This window comes from Prunus mume, linkage group LG2 (assembly GCF_029339155.1).
Source record: "Prunus mume cultivar Tortuosa linkage group LG2, ASM2933915v1, whole genome shotgun sequence".
NCBI lineage: Eukaryota > Viridiplantae > Streptophyta > Magnoliopsida > Rosales > Rosaceae > Prunus > Prunus mume.
This window is the reverse complement of record NC_142699.1, coordinates 42,818,712-42,837,524: the sequence shown is the minus strand read 5'-3', so window position 1 is coordinate 42,837,524 and position 18,813 is coordinate 42,818,712. Positions and strand designations below refer to the sequence as shown.

At 39.4% G+C, this 18,813-nt stretch overlaps 2 protein-coding genes and 1 long non-coding RNA gene across 3 annotated transcripts; 1 reads left to right on the top strand and 2 right to left on the bottom strand.

Moving 5' to 3' along the window:
• The first annotated feature begins 8,835 nt into the window (after positions 1-8,835).
• Positions 8,836-10,139, top strand: LOC107880685 (uncharacterized). Its single transcript, XM_089046634.1, has 5 exons — positions 8,836-8,916; positions 8,999-9,217; positions 9,324-9,422; positions 9,518-9,598; positions 9,684-10,139. The coding sequence occupies exons 1-5, from the start codon at positions 8,851-8,853 to the stop codon at positions 9,912-9,914; spliced, it is 696 nt and encodes a 231-aa protein (XP_088902760.1). The 5' UTR covers positions 8,836-8,850; the 3' UTR covers positions 9,915-10,139.
• Positions 10,140-10,740: 601 nt separating this feature from the next.
• On the bottom strand, positions 10,741-11,247 carry LOC148920443 (uncharacterized). Its single transcript, XM_089044626.1, has one exon. It carries the CDS (start codon positions 11,245-11,247, stop codon positions 10,741-10,743), a length of 507 nt encoding a protein of 168 aa, XP_088900752.1.
• A 192-nt stretch (positions 11,248-11,439) lies between these two features.
• On the bottom strand, positions 11,440-13,217 carry LOC148920442 (uncharacterized). Its single transcript, XR_016124202.1, has 2 exons — positions 12,659-13,217; positions 11,440-11,903 (listed from the first exon to the last, which is right to left on the bottom strand). It is a non-coding gene; the product is annotated as an uncharacterized LOC148920442 (long non-coding RNA).
• Between the last annotated feature and the right edge of the window lie 5,596 nt (positions 13,218-18,813).

The window sequence follows — 18,813 nt, the reverse complement described above, 5'->3', positions numbered from 1 at the left end:
GAATTGAGATCTCTCACTTACAGTTTGCCAATGATACAATATTCTTTTGTTCCGGAAAGGAAGGAAATTTGAGCAACCTATCAAGAGGGGGAAGACCGACATTAATTCAGTCAGTTTTGAGTAATTTACTAGTTTATTATTTGTCATTATTCTTATTTATGTTAAAGTGACAAAGAGGTTGCAGCATCTAATTTTTGTGGGGAGGTGTTAGAGAAGGAAAAATGTATCATTTGGTGAATGGGAGAAAGTGGCTTAGTCGAAAGAAAATGGAGGAGTAGGGGTTCAGAATTTGAGGTAACGAAATAGGGCATTACTTGGCAAGAAGTTTTGAAGCCTCGTGGTATCTTAATAAATTTGGTACTGCAATTTGGTGCACATCTAGGCAAGTTAATAGTTCACTCTGCGGTAATCACATCTTCCTCTACAACACTCACAAGTCGACCTATTTAAGTAAGATAAGTATGGAATGGCAAAGACTTGCTATGGAATGGCAAAGAAGATGAAAATAAAACATGGTAAACTGGAAAAAGACAAAAGAAAGCAAATTGGATTCAAGTACAAGAATTTGTTAAGATTTCAGAGGGATGGATCCTTGGCCCACCACTAGCATCATCGATATTGTCCCCAATTGAACCACCTGTTTAGCAGGTGTGGGGTTTTATACAAAAGACCTCAATGATATTAGGAGGGGAACCATTTATTATATGGAACTTTTTATTTTGTTAAGTTTTCGATGTGGGAATCGTATATTCTTCAACACTCCTCCTCACGTGAGACCACTTTTTAGTGGGTCACACGTCCAACCAATTCCACATCGGTCACTTTTTTTAAAAATAAAATAAAATAAAAATAAAAATTTGGGGTTTGTTTGATTTTGATTCAATTTGGGGTTTTTTGTTTGATTTGAGTTTGTTTGATTTAGGTTTAATCGGGCCCAATCAACCAACCCACTCTGATACCATGTTAAGATTTCAGAGGTACGGATCATTGGCCCACCACTAGCAACATCGATGATGTCCCCAACTTAACCACATGTTTAGCAGGTCTGGGGTTTTATACAAAAGGCCTTAATGATATTAGGAGTGTAACTATTTATTATATGAAACTTTCTATTTTGTTAAGTTTTCGATGTGGAACTCATGTATTCTTCAACAGAGTTGACAATAATTCGGATAAACTAGCTTGTAGCAGAGCAACAACAATCAATAGTCGGATTGATCATCAACTAGAAATCATACCAACACGCGTGTGTGGTAGAGTAATCTTCAAAGAACAAATGGTGAAAATGAAGCTGGAGTAGTTAGCTGAAAATCTCATGAATGATTGTTGAAAGCTGTTTTGAGTTATTGTGACCGATGCGATCAGTTTGATATATGTTGAGATAGTTTGTGTTGTGTGTCTCTCTTCTTATCATCTTTTTATATACTAATCACTAACCTAACTTGAATAGTAGGTCACTTAACGTGCAAGACTTTTGATCACAACATACGTAATCCCTATTCAAGCTTTTACACGTAAATCCTTGCTAAATCATATCAAATCACCACAAATTGGCATAAAGATTATTACTACTTAAGAATTTTTTCCTTCTAATTATGAATCTCCTTAATGGATCAGAAACCATTGGCCTCACTTATTAATAATTTAAACCCTTAGTAGGCTAATATGTCAATAAAAACTCGATATAGGCTATATATCTTACATAGTTAAGCTAAAAATATAACATTGTTGATTATGCGTCGGTGACCATTTTAAGTCATACTAGTGGACCCAAAAAAATATGGTCATACCAACCGAAAAAAAAATGGTCATACCAGCAAAAAAGGGTCAAGTGGGTCTAGCCTAATGGAAAATCTGGTTGCCTACTAATTTGCAACCAACGACCAAATCGGGCGACCTTTGCAATCTCCTTAACTAATTGTAGCTAATAGGAAAGAACCGAGGAAGGGGAAGAAGGAACACAAAATAGTAAAGGCATTAAACTTCGAATTTAAATTGAAATCTTAGTGTTGGACCATGCATGCTGTAAAGCATTATATTGATGGCAGTCGAAGAAAAAGTAGGAAGAAATGCAGCCAAAGAAATTCCATTTTGAACTGAAATAAAATAGCAATAACAGGGCTAGATATTCAAAAAAGATGTATAACAAACTCAGGTCAAAGTAGGTCTTGTTTTAGGTTTTGTTCTACTAATTAAAGAGATCAATGAAGTCCACGACTTCAGTATTTTCAAGACCAGATCAACATTCAAAAAGATGTAGAGATAATACAGCTGCAAATCAGCCTTTGTTTTTTAATTTGCTTTTTAAATTCAACATGACCTCTCCCTACTCTTTATTTCTATTTGGCACTATTGGGATTTTCTTTCTTTTTCTAAAATAATTTAGAGTAGGGAGAGATCATGAGCATTCCAAAAGTCCAAATAGAAAGAGTAGACTCCCCGAAAATGATTGCCCGTTCATCGAGGGTTATTGTTGGTGTGGGGGATGTTTGTAGGTGATCATACCAACACGCTGTGTGTGGTAGGACTTGGGTTTCTTTGCCTCAAGTGCCTTCCCAGGAGGACATGTAATGAAACAGTAAATCCAGTGTGCTGATCTGGACTTGGCTGTCTGTTGAAAGCAGTGGGCCTTTGAAGGCCTCCGTAAACAATATATTCATTGGATTCACATATTTTTCATCTTCTGTTGCTTGCTCAAAGCTATCTCCTTCGGATGAACTCATGCTGTTTAAATCAATTGCATATGCAGCCCCGAAAAGCCCTCTCGAAGCCAACACTGTCAAGAATGCTGGACAAATAATATGGAAATTGTTAGTTGACAGAAGACGGGACTGATACCAATGAGGAAATGTGCATGTAAAAAAGGGAGAATTCCATTCTGTGTCAGGATCACTTCCCCAAAGAGTTATATATTACCTCAAAGGTTTACAAGTATAATAGTTTCCGCTACAGGCAGTAAGTTCCATGGTCAAGAACTCAAGCACTTGGAGCTGCAACGTTTTTATCATTTGATTCTAAATAAAATCAAGATGCAAAGTATCTTGTCATGAGATATGAATAAATGGTGCAACTCATTAATGGCATTGTTGTACAATCATTCCAACTATATTGATGAGAGAAATTGCAAGGACCTTCACCTTCAATAAGAAACAATTGTGGTGTAGTTAGGGAAATCGTTTGCAGGCTTGATGTCTATATCAAACTGACCAAAATGATAGTCATATCTTTGCTGAGCTGTGCTTTAAATAACGGAAAATGGACCCAACATACTGTTAAAGTTTCTGGTATTCTCGCTGGGTTTTTGCGAATGGTTTTGTAAGAGAAGAATAGAAGAATCGGATAGAATGAGAAAAGTGCTCTGCTTACACACAAAGTCTGTGTGCAAGACGTTTTGTATATATTTTGTCTGTATGTAAGAATGGATCTCAGCCATCCGACCAAAAACTAAAGTCACCACATATGACTATTTTGACCTCACACTTGGCAGATATGCTCAAGTGAATACACACATAAAGTTCATCTTATTACACTAATACTAATCAGCTACACACTTGGCAGAAGGTCGATACGACTAACTGTTTTCCGAAGGGAGCAAAATCCAACCGGTTAAGCTGGTCCAATATCTCATCACCGGACCATTCTCTGGGTCTAAGGCGACGCTCAGTGTTCCCGTCGAACTCTTTATCTTTTTCCCTCCACTCATGGTCCCATGGCAACCATCTCCGATGACCAAGGTAACAAACTTTTCCAGCATGCCAACCAGAAGTTACATCTTCCTTGCATACAGGACATGCCATATAACCTTTTGTGCTCCACCCAGAAACCATTGCATATGCTGGGAAATCATTCACAGTCCACATAACTGCTGCCCGCAAAGTGAACATCTTCCCAGTTGATTTATCGACGTGCGAACACCGCTTGTCCACAAATCCTTCACTCATCAACCAGCGGCCTTAAGTAAACATTGATTGACCTCCCAGGATCCTCAGTTATCAAAACATCATCATCATGTATTCTTTTTTCATGCATTTCCAAGGCGGCAAATTATATGGGAATACGAAAATCGGCCAAGTGCTGTGGTGTTGGTTTAGAACCCCATACGGATTGAATCCGTCAGTGGCAAGTCCCAATCTAACATTTCGGGGATCAGCAGCAAACTCGGGAACGTTCGATCGAACTCTTTCCATGCCTCCCCATCTGCAGGATGCCGCATCACATCATCGTCTACCCGTTTTTCCTGATGCCATCTCATGTCTGTGGCAGTATGCGTCGACATATACAATCGCTGCAACCTAGGTTTCAGGGGCAAATAACGCATGACTTTTTGTGGGATCTTAGTCGTCCTATTCTGAGATGTCATCTTGAACCTCGACTCATTGCATATAGGACATGTATCCAACGATTCATGCTCTTTGTAGAATAACATGCAATTGTTTTTGCAAGCATGGATTTTTTCATAACCCAATCCAAGACCATGCAATATAGGACATGTGTGTATTCACTTGAGCACATCCATCACATTTGGTTGCTCAGAAACACCGTGAATTGTTTCCACAATGGTTTTTGGATTCTGTAAGTTATCAGTGTTTGTTATTTGAGAAATATAAATTTTGTTAATAGATTTTGTCAGACTAACATATGAATGGTTTTGTATAATATTAGGTGAATAAGTTGAAATCATCGAATTCCCCAACTTACAGTGATGAGTTATATAACTTGGCGTTTGGCCCGATTCGCGCTGAATTGTTCTCGGGTTGTAATGTCAACGGTGTCAAATTTTTGGCCGAAGCACGAGATGACAAGTTGTGTACGCAAAACAGCGGTGTCCATGTCCCTAGGTGGAGGCGAAAGTACGGACATTGATTTCTATGGCAAACTCACAACTGTCGTGCAATTGCTTTACAAAGATCGATACCAAGTGATCATGTTTAAGTGTCGATGGTTTGACACCAACCCAAATAGGCCGGGAAGTGTTAAAATCGATCATGGCTTACTATCTGTGAACATGAACAGAACTTGGTATGATGACGACCCTTATATTTTGGCAAACATGGCAACACAAATTGTGTATCTAGATGACCCTAAAGCCGGAAGCGGTTGGAACGTTGTTCAAAAGATGGATCACAGGAACGTGTATGCTATACCAGAACTAGACCCAACTGACAACAACGTCAACAATGTAGCTGACCAACGTTTAGAATCTTCAATGGAAAATGATGCGGAAACACTTCGAGATACTAATGTTATACAAGAGCCATTTCAAATACAAGGAGTGTCTTCAATCGAAATACCGATTCAGTCAATTACAATTGACCTCGGTGATCTTCCGCGATATGATGTTGCAGTTGGCCCGAGCAACGACGATGATGTAGTTATAGAGGAGGCGGAGGAGGAGGAGGAGGAGGAAGAGGATTGGGAGACCGAAAGTGATGATAGCAACGATAACGAAAGTTATTATAGTTCAGATGATGAATGATTAATTTTTATTGTAATTTTATTATGTTAGTGGACATATTTTGTGTAATGCAAATGTTTTCATATATGTACTTGTTATATCCAAACATTATATATGATACCAAGTGAAACATTATTAAAATAATTGTAGTTATAAACCATTGGTAAATAAATATAGCCAACTAATTTGTATCATAAAGTTTAAATTTATTTTCACAAAAAACTTTTAAAAAATGAAAACCATATAACCGAAAAAATGAATACAAAGAACATAAGATTATCAACAATCCTTCCATTCTGAAATCGAAAGAAAATATAATAAATCATACTTTCATACAAGTAATTATATGTAATGTATAATACTTCAGATTAATAATATGTGAATACAAATAATCTTGCGCGACGAAGGCATAATTGTCGCGCAATGTTTGCGCGACGGATAACTTACACGTCGCGCATACTCTATAATTTGCGCGACAAATAATATCGTCGCGCAGGTATCTTTAGCGCGACGAAAAATAGTCCCCGTCGCGCAAACATATACATATATATATATATTTCTGAATTATACACACGTATATAGTTGAAATTGACGATCGAAGTAGTTCACTGTATTCACATAGGGTTAAACAGTATAGCTGTAAAAAATCATCAAAATCAGAGTCAAAATAACCGTTAAATCATGACTTTTCGTTTATAACCGTCGAAACGCTTTGTCCCGTTACTTGAGCTCTGAATGTTTTTTTTTTCTCATTTTTGACGTATAAGATCTCGAAGTATAAACAAACATATTTGACGGCTAGATTATCAAACTAGTTTCCTAGAATGTATTGCATAAAAACACAATATTCATAAAAACTGAATAATTTCTTTATACATTCCTTCAGTCAAACATACGATTATGTGATGTCTTGTACTGTAAATATCTGAAATTGAAGATCGAATTACATCTCTGTATTCATATAGGGTCAAGAACCGCAGCTGTAAAAAATTTCAAGATCGGAGCTAAAATCACCGTTGAATCGGGACAATTTGTTTACAACCGTCGAAACGTTTTGTCCCGTTCCTCAATCTCTGAATGTTCATTCATTATGATTTTTGACGTATACGATCTTGAACTATGAAAAAAGAAGATTGCCGGTTGGATCATTGAAACTAGTTCAGGAGTTCGGGTTTAGGGCTTAGGGTACAGGTTTTAGGGTTTAGGGTACTAGGGTACGGTTTTGCGCGACGAAGAGACACTTACGCGTCGCGCAAACCATATGCGACAAACAAAATCCATTCGTCGCGCAAAATCATTAATAATCCATTAGTGAAATTTTTTATCAAAAGCGGTTTGCGGCGATTTAACACACGTGCATTCGTCGCGCAATCTCATTGAAAAATTTCCCTCCCTCTCCGCTCCAAAGCACTTAGTGAAATTTTTTATCAAAAGCGGTTTGCGCGACGAACACAAGTAAGTTCGTTGCGCAATCTCATTGAAAAATTTCCTCCCTCTCCGCTCCAAAGACTTGGTGAAATTTTTTATCAAAAGCTAGTTTGCGCGACGAACACAAGTATATTCGTCGCGCAATCTCATTCAAAAAATTCCCCGCTCCAAAGCACTTAGTGAAATTTTTTATCAAAAGCCGGTTTGCGGCGAACACAAGTATATTCGTCGCGCAATCTCATTCAAAAATTCCCCTCCCGCTCCAGCACTTAGTGAATTTTTTATCAAAATCCAGTTTGCGCGACAAACACCCGTCCATTCGTCGCGCAATCTCTTTGCGTTGATTTTTCTCGCGCCAAATCAAATCCCAAAATTTTGGCCGGTTGGACAAGTATGCGCGACGACATTAGGTTTGTCGTCGCACAAGGTTAATCTGTTCACAACTTTGCGCGACGAAATCAAATTTTTAGTCGCGCAAAGGTCAAATTTTTATAATATGCGCGACGAAAAGTTTATTTTTGCGTCGCGCAAAGGTTATTTTAATGAAGTTTGCGCGACGGATATCGTTATTCGTCGCGCAAAGTCGAATAAGTATTCTGAAAATCGCGATCTTCTCCTTCGTCCCCAATTTCTGAAACCTAACCCTAAAACCTCCCAAATCTCTCCGCCGTGACCTCAGCCCCTAATCCGCCCCAAATCAGACCACGCCACCGTCGAACCCAGGAGCTTCTCCGCCGTGCCCGTCCATCCTGCCGCCGTGAATTGCTCCGTTTAGGCCGAATCTCCGCGCCGTTGTTCTCTCTCCTCGGGGCACCAAATCCGGCAATTGAGGTATGCTTTCTGGGCTATTTTTCATGCTCTAGCTGATGGTTGTGTAGGATTTGATTCATTGTGTGCATAGGGTAGTCAATTTGAAACCCTAGGTTTCGGCCGGTTTTGAAATTGAAATTCCGGCCACTTCCGTCCGTTTTTCGGGGTAGGTCCGAGAACAAAAGTGCCTCCAATTGATGTTTTCAACCTAGGGTAGGAACCTTGGCCCTTAATTTTTAGGATTTCCCGGTGATTGTTATCGCTTAGGGCACCCACGCGCTGCCGCGTGTGGTGGCAGCGTATCTTGTGCCATAGGGCATTTTGTCCCAGTGCAAACATTTCGTTGTCACGAGCGCGTAGGTGTGCTCGGATTGGAATTTGGTTATCGTTTGAGTCTCGAACGGTTCGAACCTATTGTGTGATTTTAGGGTTTGATATGTTCGGACCGTTGGATCGAGCTGAAACTCACGTATGTTGTACCATGTATTTATAGGATCGTTTAGGAATCGACGGATTGTGGATCGGAGTCCCGGATACTCCGAAATCGCAAACCCTAGGTCAAACTATGATTTTAATTAGTTAGTTCAATTCTTTACTGACATTGTATGTGCTACATTGGATTAATGAAATTGTGCAGATGTCAGACTTGATTAGACGTCGTAGGGCGGTGACGGCTACACCGAGTTCGGAGCCGGCTCACCGCCATCGCTCCAAAGATCGATGGAGCAGACCACGTGCTAGCTGGTCCTTGGGGATCTCAGGCGGCTGCATCATCATCTTCTTCGGTGGTGCAGCCTCTTAGCGCTAGGCGGCGACACCGGCCCGCTACCACCACCGACACCACATCCATCGATTGTACTGGTGCCTCGGGGCACCTGAGTAATACCCTTCCCCTTTCATTTTTTTTTTAAACATTTTTTTAATTGGGAATTTTATGGTTCAATTTGATTGTATATGTAACAATATTGTCATATTCCTTTGCAGCCAAGAGGAACACCCGAGGGCCGTGTCGGCACCTGAAGACGGCGAAGGTCACCCGGGTGACCAACGATCATATCAGCATCGGATATGACGAGCGCCATCGGGCTGCACCGACGGCGGATTTGCATAGCTCCTTAGCCCACGACATTGGGCACGTCGTTCGGACCCATTGCCCGATGCAATGGAAGTCTTGGAAGGTCATACCTGACGAGATCAAGATGCAAGTTCGCGGCCAGTTGTCGGTATTTTTCCTATCTTTTAATTATTTTTCTTTCAAACTTTATATATTTCTATTACTTAATGTATGTAATCAATTTATTGCAGACGAACTACGACTTAGAGGACATCAACGAGGAGACTTTGGCGTACGTCAACAGACTCTTCGGTGAGAGGTACAAGCAGTGGAAGAGCGACTTGCACCACCATTTCCAGGCGTTTGATGATCCGGAAGTCGCTCTTCGGGAGGGTTGCCCGAAGGAGCTTGAGGGGCGGGAGGATAGTTGGGCGTGGCTCTGCGCTCATTTTCAGGCGCCCGATTATGTGGTATTCTTTTAATAATATTTGTTTAATGTTTATTTTATTTTTTATATCTCATTATTATTTAATTTATTTATAGTTCAATTATTATGTTTTATTTTTTGTATAACAGAATAAAGCCCAAGTGAATAAGGGCAATAGGAAGAAGAAGACTCTTCTTCACCATTCCGGCTCCAGGCCCTTCTCATATAGGATGGATGCACGGCGTCGGGTAAGAATAATATAATTTATATTTAATTTTTAATACGTCATTATTATTAATTTCTTTTGTTCATACTAATATTTTTCTTCTCTTGTTCAATTAAGGGGGGGTCGAAATTCCCAGAGATCGACGTCTTTGGTGACGTTTATGTTCGACCTGGGAATGAGTTGGCCGAGTCCCTTCATGTAAGTATTATGTATTTTTAATTCTTATGTTACACTTTCAATTTATATGCATTTTTGAATTTATATTTTATGTAATGTTAAACAGACGACGATGGTGGAGAGGAGCCAGTTGGTTCTTCAAGAGTCCGCCTCCCAACTTCCTCCCGAGACTCCGATCGAGTCTGTGGATCCTCCGCATGATGCTGGATTTCAGATTTTGACGCAGACGTTGGATCAGACTCTCGGGAGGAGGCCGGGAACGTATTGTAGGGGGATGGGGAATGCCCGACAGAGGGAACCTCGACCGCGGTCTTCGTCGCGAGCAAGCAATCGGTGACTGTTTTGACATCGCGGGTTGCCGAGCTTGAGGGTCAGATGTCGGTGATTCTGCAGTCCCTTGCGCGGTCCGGCATTCCAATCCCGACTTTTGGTGCGTCGACCTCCGAGCCCGTCCACCCCGAGCATCCCCAGCACACCACGGCCCCTGCAGACACCCATACCTCCGAGCCGCATGTGGCAGATGACCAAGTAGATTTTGGAACATTGTTTGATTAGTTTTTTATTTTTATAATTACTTTTACAATTTGTATACATTTATTTTATTTTATATAATAGATGTTTTCTTTATGATTAATTTTTTTTATTGTAATTTCATTTTAATTATAAAAAAACCAAATTTATTTTTTTACAAAATTAAAAATCAAATAATAAATTTTTTTTAATAATAAATATTGCTTTTGCGCGACGAAACGTAAATCGTCGCGCAAAAATATTTAAATAACAAATCGACATATATATTTTAATCTTGCGCGACGCAGATTTCGTTGCGCAAAATGTGTATGCGCGACGAATAATATTTCGTCGCGCGACGAATAATATTTATCGCGCGACGGAAATTTCCGTCGCGCAGTTTTTTTGCGACGACCACTATTTCGTCGGCGCAAATATATGTGCGACGGACACTGAGTTCGTCCCGAAATGTTTTTGAAACGAAGTTGTTATACGTAGCGCAAACTGCGCGACGAATGACATTTGTTCGTCGCGCAAATCCTTTCTTCACGAACTTTGCGCGACGGACGATGCTCGACGAAACTTCTGTCGCGCATAATGATGTGCGACTAAAATCATTTTTGCGCGACGAATACCCTTTCGTCGCGCAAAGACTAAAATGTAGTAGTGACAAGTCTTGTATTAGGCAGAATTTCACCAAACGTTTTCATCTGATTTATCAACTCATTTAGCCTAGTAAGATACCCAGACAAGGTTTCATCATCACGCATTCTAGCATATTCAAATTCGCGTCTCAGATTTTGCAATTTCACAGATCGCACCTGATCACCACCGTGATATTCTCCGTACAACAAATCCCATGCCATCTTCGCTGACTCAGAATTGGCGATTCGAGGGAAGATTTGATCCGAGACTGCATTCTGAATGATTCCCAAAGCCTTTGCGTCTTGCATCAACACAACAGCCATTTTTCCATCAACATCATTCTCTGATGATTCTTCAGCCTTCTTCTTCTCTGAATCAGAAGTTTTAACTCCCTTCTCTACCAAATTCCACAACCCATGTGATTTGAAAATCGTCATCATCTTGATTCTCCAGAACTCGTAGTTCTCACCGGAGAAAATTGGAGTTCTCACTTCGGAGCCTCTAGATCCAGACATCTTTATTCCTCTTCTCAGATGATAATGGGTCTCTGGCAGCTTCCACCGAGCTTCAACTCAGCTAAATGGGTTCACAGATTTACGCCCAAGCTCAGATGATCGAACCTGGCTCTGAGGCCATGTTAAAAGTTTCTGGTATTCTTGCTGGGTTTTTTGCGAATGGTTTTGTAAGAGAAGAATAGAATAATCGGATAGAATGAGAAAAGCGCTCTACTTACACACAAAGTCTATGCGCAAGACGTTTTGTATATATTTTGTCTGTATGTAAGAATGGATCTCAGCCATCCATCTGACCAAAAACTAAAGTCACCACATATGACTATTTTGACTTCGCACTTGGCAGATATGCTAAAGTGAATACACACATAAAGTTCATCTTATTACACTAATACTAATCAGCTACAGACTTATAATTCAACACTTACAAGGCACAACAAGAAAGTATTCAAGAAGTGGAATACTAACCTACACAATTCAAGCCGACATCATCGCTTTGGGGTTTCATGAGGGCCTCTAGAGACGAGCGCAATAGCTTGGGGCAAAAGGCAAATGAAAAATCAGTTCCATCACCAACCTCTGATGCGTATTGGAGAACAGATACCTTAAATAGAAGAAACAGGATGATGGCAGTTTAACAAGGCCCCTAAGCAGTGAAGCTGCACTTAAAGAATGGCAGAATTGTTAGCAGGGATATATATTTTTTGAGATCAATATGATGCAAGTCTTAAAGATATTGTTGTTGAAAAACGTTTCATTAGTAGAAGCCACTGGGTGCACAGATGCTTATCGTCGTTGAGACTTCCTTGTTTTATTTTTTGATCGAATCCTTGTAGACTCCAAATCATAGGCATTACACTTGCATACGAACAAAGTCATGATGCACAAATTTAGCCAAAAAGTAACCAAAATACAAGGATCAGAGAGTTTCAGGTATAATAAAAGTTGAGGTACCCCTAGCTTGCCCGCTCAAATTTCATTTTGACTGGTAGAGTAGAAAAATCTAATTTGAAAGAAACAGGACAAGAATGACTTTGAGCCCCTAACCAAACCAATTCAGAGGCATAACCCTTTGTTTGATTACCGAAAACTCACAGAATTCATAATTTTCCTTCCTACTCTTAGGAAGCAAAGAGAAAATAAACATTACCCAAAGCATGTATCTAAATCTCAAAATTGATATGTAAATTTGCAAACAAACAAACAGCAGAGTTTTGATATGAGAAACAGTAGAAGAATGAAGCTCGATTTCACCAAATTCGTCCGGCCGTAACAAGTCATACACTGTATGGCTACCGAGAAACACAAATCATTTTCTCAGGAACCAAACAGAAAACAAATAACAACCAGAAATTTTTATCTCAACAGCAACTCCAGAATTCACAGACAAACAAAGAGAGAGTGTTGGAAATACCTATAAACCTGACGGCGACTCCAGGCCAAGGCGCCAAAAGAGAGGCGGTCGGAAACCCTAGCGACGAAGTCGGCAGTACGGGGCTCCGGCGGAATCGCAGAGAGCGGACATGAGATGGACGACATGTCGTGCGATGGGGTCGTCGTCGAAGGAAGAGAGAGCATGAACGAGAGGCGAGACGAGGAAGTGAGGGTTGAAGGCGAGGAGAGAGCGGAGGAAGGCGGGGTCGGAGGTGATGGCCTGAGAGAACCGAGAGAGGGCGTAGGACACGTGGACGGTGGGAGATTGGGGGTTGGAGAAGCAGAGCAAGCAGATGGAGCAGCCTTCCGCCTTGCTTGGTTCTAGGAGGAAGAGCGTGGATCTGTGACCCTCTGAGCACGTTGTGGTGTTCGATGCGTAATCTTCTTCTTCTTCTTCTTCTTCAGGGTTAAAACAAATTTAATAATTATACATAAATAATTATTTTATTTCCTCAATTTTAGGAATTATTCTTCTACTCCCACGATAATACCGCAATCCAAATCCTAATAAACTTGCCACTCCTTCTCCCCAAAGAAATGTTAATTGATTTGGATTGATCAACTCCTCTTTTAAGAAGGTTTTGGAGTCGGGAATGCTATAAATTAACCTTAGCATTGTAGTTTTATATCCATTAATTTCTCCAGCTATTTATTGCATTTTTTTAGCCATGTTTGCAACTGAAAGTTCAGACGTCAAGAATACAAGTCATCTTTGCAACAAGATATCATGTTGTTGTGCCTATTCTTCATTGTTGGTGCTTACACCTGCTTCTTTATCGCGAATATAGGGTACACACAGCCCGAATTCAACGTCAACGGTGCTTATCTTAGTCGATTCAATAATTATACCGAAATCAACCATACTCTCTCCTACACTCTCGTTCTCAACATCACCCTCACAAACCCTAACAAGAAAGTGGAATTTGTGTGGAGTGACACCCAAGTCATTGCATACTATCAAAATGAGAGATTTGGTCTTGTGACCTTGATCGATAGGTGGAAATCGATTCACCAAGACCCCAAGAACACAACTATTTTTCAGAATGCCCTTATTCAAGGTCGGAACCCGCTGCTGTTTGAGGAACATGTGCTTCCCAATGTTACTCACTACTACCGTATTGATCTAGTAATTGCTTTCCATGACAAGATTCATCAATCGTTTGCCGAGGTCACGTGCAACCTAACAATTCCACTGAATTTTAATGTAACATCTTGTGATGGTTTCAACACAACAAAGTGCTCCTATATTCAAATTAAACTTGAGCATGACTTAGCTCCTAAAAATTAAGGAGGAGCTCCTCCTTAATCATTTTAATAATTACTTTCAATTTTCTCCAAGTGCCTTACTTCAAATAGGTTATTTGATTAATATTTATTTATTTGTTAAGAAAGTTTGTGTCTTCCCCTTAAAATTCATTTTTTTTAATTACCTTTAATCCGTTATATTTATTTATTTACTTTTTATGGACAACCATATAGCTCATCGAGGACAACTCGAATGAAACCATATATCTCCTTCCAGACCTCTCTTATTAACATAGCATAGCCGTCTATCTTTTCTATATTCAGCTTAGCCAAAAAGACTCCCAAACCCGTCTTTGACCTGCTGCCTTTGGCTTAAAACAATGTATACCAAAGACTCAGGGGCTGAATTAGAAACAGATGACCAACGGTGGAGGAACACAATCTCTTTAACCATGCAGGCTTGATACTGAACTACATGAACTTTTTTATTTCCTACAGATGACCCGGAACTTCCTCTAATGCGTTTGTCAACCCTATCTGCCCAACCAGCGCAGATAGCCTAGGAGCTCTTCCTCATACAATAATAGAGGGTTCTTATCATGGGAAACCCTCCAAACGTGGCCTTCCCTAAAGGTGTCAGTCTTCCATTGCTATCAAGTGCTTGAAGGATCTTCAAGCAACGCTCAGCTTCATCCAAGGCAGCACCCTCTGGAGGAGTTGGAAATGGAAAATTGGATACCTGGGATGGACACAAAAAAAGTTCATATACTATAACAGCGGTCCTCCATACGTAAAAGATGAAACACAAGAAACATGATCTCTAAATAACATAATGGTAACAAAATAAAGCATACTTTCAGGTGAAACAAGCCAACGCTGCCCAAGAACTTAGTAAGAACCATCCAAAACCATGAACATTAGAAGATGAATGATACATCTACAAGCAATAAGATACACAAACCAACAGGTTCAGAACCGCAAACCTAACCCCAATGAGATCAGTATTGTCAATTTTATGTATAGTCAGTGGGCTGCACATGAAAATCTTGTGAAATTAAACTATATCCCCACCTCACAAATCAAGCTACTGAAAGAAACTTTCAAAATGTTTAATTGCATATTAATAGCTTAAAGTTTGGCCAGGAGACTTTTTGGACCCATCTTATCAATATTCATGGATTTCATGTAAAGTACAACACCATCAACAGGGACTTTAGATATTTTAGCCAGAGAAAAGTCAGGAAATATGTTACTATATGCTGCAGAAGAGTACAGACGGTAACAGTATCCAGGCCCGGTTCTTCCAGCACTTTCTGCACGTTGAGCAGCTGATGCCTTACTTATCCACTGTACTTCATATATTTCCATGTCATTTGAGGAATTGTAGCTCTTCACTTTCTCTCTTCCAGTATCGAAAACGTACTTTATCCCAGGTATGGTTAAAGATGTTTCAGCCACATTGGTGGCCAAAACAACGAGCCGTTCTCCTTCCCTGACTTCTTCAACGACACGAAGCTGATTTTTCGAATGCAGCAAGGCATAAAGAGGGAGAACCTGCACTACAAGAAAATAGGCCTTAGTTGACACTTAATAGTTGACGCTTTTTGCAAAAGCCGGTGATGTTAAGAGCTAAATTGCTGTTGGAGAACGTGGGTTTTGTAACAAAATCATCTATTCCTACAGATAGGCCTTAAAAATTGCAAATGGAGGCAAAAAAAAATTTATGGAAGAAACCAAATGCAGTCCCACCATAGCTCTTTTAGTACGTAGCAATTGTTTCAAGCATTGAAAAGAAAAAGAAGAAGCAAGAAACGGCTCATCATCATAACAATTCCCAGGACATATAATGGAAGCCAAAAACAAAATCAAATTGACGGTGTAAGTAGGCCATCTCTTGATAGTACACCGACCAAAGAGGGAAGGGGGTCTAGAGACCCAAACATGGTGGCACACCCTCGCAATGGCCAAAGCTGCAGCATGATCAAATTCATTGATAAAGTCTTGGGTAAATTAGCAAGACTTTTGGTGTTAAGAATTAGGCTGAATTTTTAACATTCCACAAGTGAAGATGGTATCTTTAGAATATTAAACACCAGAAGTTGTGATGCATGCTCGTTAAGATCCATGGTATCAAATTCTAAATCTCGCATGTAGAATTGGACTTAGATGCCTTACATTCACGCATTTTAGGTTGTTAGGTTCTTGTCTGTATATTTTAGAATAAGTTCTCAGGTTGTTTGCTTTTGAAAACATGTTGTCAAACCAAAATTTCTGCAAAATATGTATATGTAGAATTTTAACAGGTGAAGGTACATATATTCTATGGGTTGAGATTTTCTCAAAGATATTTTATGGTACTTGAAAAGTGAAATTTCTAAATTGCAATGGCCAATTCATCAACCATTAGGAGGCTCGTTGATCAGCCTTTGTTATATGCATTCCTTGTTTTGTTCGAACAGAATTGTTCACAGAGTTGGCCTATCAGTTTCGACTTTCGACTGGATGAAAGTTTTAAAGTATTTTTTGTTACGAATTTTCCACACCTTCCTTATTTGATTTTGTGAATGTTTTTGGATGTCCTAGGGCTTAGGAAACTACGGTTTCATGCAAATATATGTTTTTACAAATCTGTGAGAGCTTTTGCAACCTAAAGCCTCCTTTGTGTCTCTTAGACTTTCACTTTTGGGTTCCATTTAGGTTGTGCCCTCCATTAGATTCTTTGTGTGTGTATGTGGTAGACCCAACAATTTTTTTAGGAGTGGGCTAAATTTTTTTGGGAGATCTTTTATAACCAGGAATTTTTGGGTAATTAATATTATATGGTAGGATTATATATATTTTAGTGGGTAGAAGAAGAAAAAAAAATCTGATGTGGGTTGCTAGGATAGGCTGAATTCTAAAAGATAAGAGGACTAATATTTAATTGTAGTAGATGTTGTTGTTCAATTACGACTAAAGTACAAAACCGACATTGGGCTAAAGCCCAGTCAAGCCCCTTTGTAGGTCTGCCCTTGTGTGTGTGTGGACATTCATGCTCCAGAATACCTCTTTGGCTTCTGTTGTCTTGGAGCAGGGTTTAGTGGGGTTAAGGGCTTAGGGTTTAGGATACATTAGGGATAGTAAACCCTAAGCCCAAAAATAAAATCCAAAAATGAAAAATGCAAAACCATTGATTGGTATTGACGTAATTCTTACTCAATTATATTAGTGTTCAGTGCAGTAGAGTTAAGTATGGTTTAGAAAGTTTAAGGGTTTAGAATTTAGATATTCCCACTAAATTACAATTTTGTTTGCATCATTGTCACTGGATTGTGGATTGCCAGCTACTTGAATAATAGATTGTAAGCTAAAACTAAATTTTTTTTTTGGCACCCATTGCAAAAAATAATAACTAAAAAAACACCCAAAAATTAATTCAATGTTGATTTTTGCATCACTAAGAAAAACCTTGGATCCCTCCGGTGCTGATACTTTAGTTTCATCCTTGTGCTTTCATACTGTCATGACCTCACTACCAAACCAATCCTTTTATGAAAAGATGTTGAAATAATGCACATTTCTGCTATTAAAAATTTGGAAACATATAGAAGAATCATGAATACAAAGATGGTTCTAGAGTTGTGGAGAACATTATGGTCGGCCAAGAGGGCCACACAAGTCCCAAAACAAAGAACACCACCTAAACAGCCTAACACATTACAAAATTATAGTTTTCGAATCCAAATGAATGGAAGTAAAGTTAATATCCTTGAATATTGAAGAAGTCAATGCCCACAATGATGCCAAAAACGAACCCGGTCTAAATCGTCACCCTTAACATCATAAAAAATTGTTCTCTTATTCCTCTCCATCCACACCACCCAAAACACAGCGATCATAGCACAACTACCCAGCACCATCTGCCTCCTTTTGGCATAAAAAAAAGGGAGTTTCACTAAAACACCCAAAATGGGGGTTGAAATTATAAAAAAACTCAAGCACTATTTAAACATATAAACATACCCAAAACCCATCATTACATACACTCAAAACCCATTTATAAACACACCCAAAAAGTTGACTTTGGGATTAATTTTGGGTGTGTTTCTATGTTTAAATAGTGCTTGGGTTTTTTTATAAATACATGTCTAGAATTGGGTTTATTTCTAAATTTGTAAAAGGAATTCAATCTTTCACCTAGCAAAGCACCATAGGATTCAAAGTTCCTCCATGAAAAACCTGCGTCCCTAAATAACCAACTACACAAGGAAGAAAATAAGCATTCCATATTCTCATTATCGTACTCACACATAACGCGCTCACCAATTAGGGATGAATAAAAGGAATGTCTCCTCCTTTCAATTATATCATAGGTAATGAGAAGGAGAAAAGAGCGAAGAAGTGGGAAGTCCCAACAAGTACCTGAAAAAGGATTTGCATGAGTACGCTCATGAAGCCTCCAAATTCCAAATTCTACTATCATCTCTGTGAAAAAACAATACCACACATTCCAATCTTAACAATAATGCAGATAAGTCTACAATTTCCTTATCGTTCAGATTTCTAATATACATATATATTTTTTAAACGGGTGTTCACACACACAAACAAGCTCAAAAATTCTTATATCTATTTAGGACAGTTGAAATAATTTTTTCGACATGGGTATTATTGGAACTTGACAAGGAATCTAAATTATTGCTTTGCCTACACTAAATTACAAAATCTTATTGTATTGGCTCAAAGTGCTACAGAAAAAGCGGTTGTTGGTTGTTGACATGGAGACTGACTGAGCCGAATTAACCACTAGCGCTGCGATGTGGACTCAAAGCCCACACCCACACTCGCTGAGGCGGACGACTGACCACTCGAACCAGACGAGCACTAAAACCACACAGCTCCGTACGTAAT

Coding starts and splice junctions, on each gene's coding strand:
- LOC107880685 (XM_089046634.1), top strand. CDS start 8,851: ATGCAATGGAAGTCTTGGAAGGTCATACCTGACGAGATCAAGATGCAA. Junction 8,917..8,998: donor AAGTTCGCGGCCAGTTGTCG/GTATTTTTCCTA, acceptor AATTTATTGCAG/ACGAACTACGACTTAGAGGA. Junction 9,218..9,323: donor TTCAGGCGCCCGATTATGTG/GTATTCTTTTAA, acceptor TTTGTATAACAG/AATAAAGCCCAAGTGAATAA.
- LOC148920443 (XM_089044626.1), bottom strand. CDS start 11,247: ATGTCTGGATCTAGAGGCTCCGAAGTGAGAACTCCAATTTTCTCCGGT.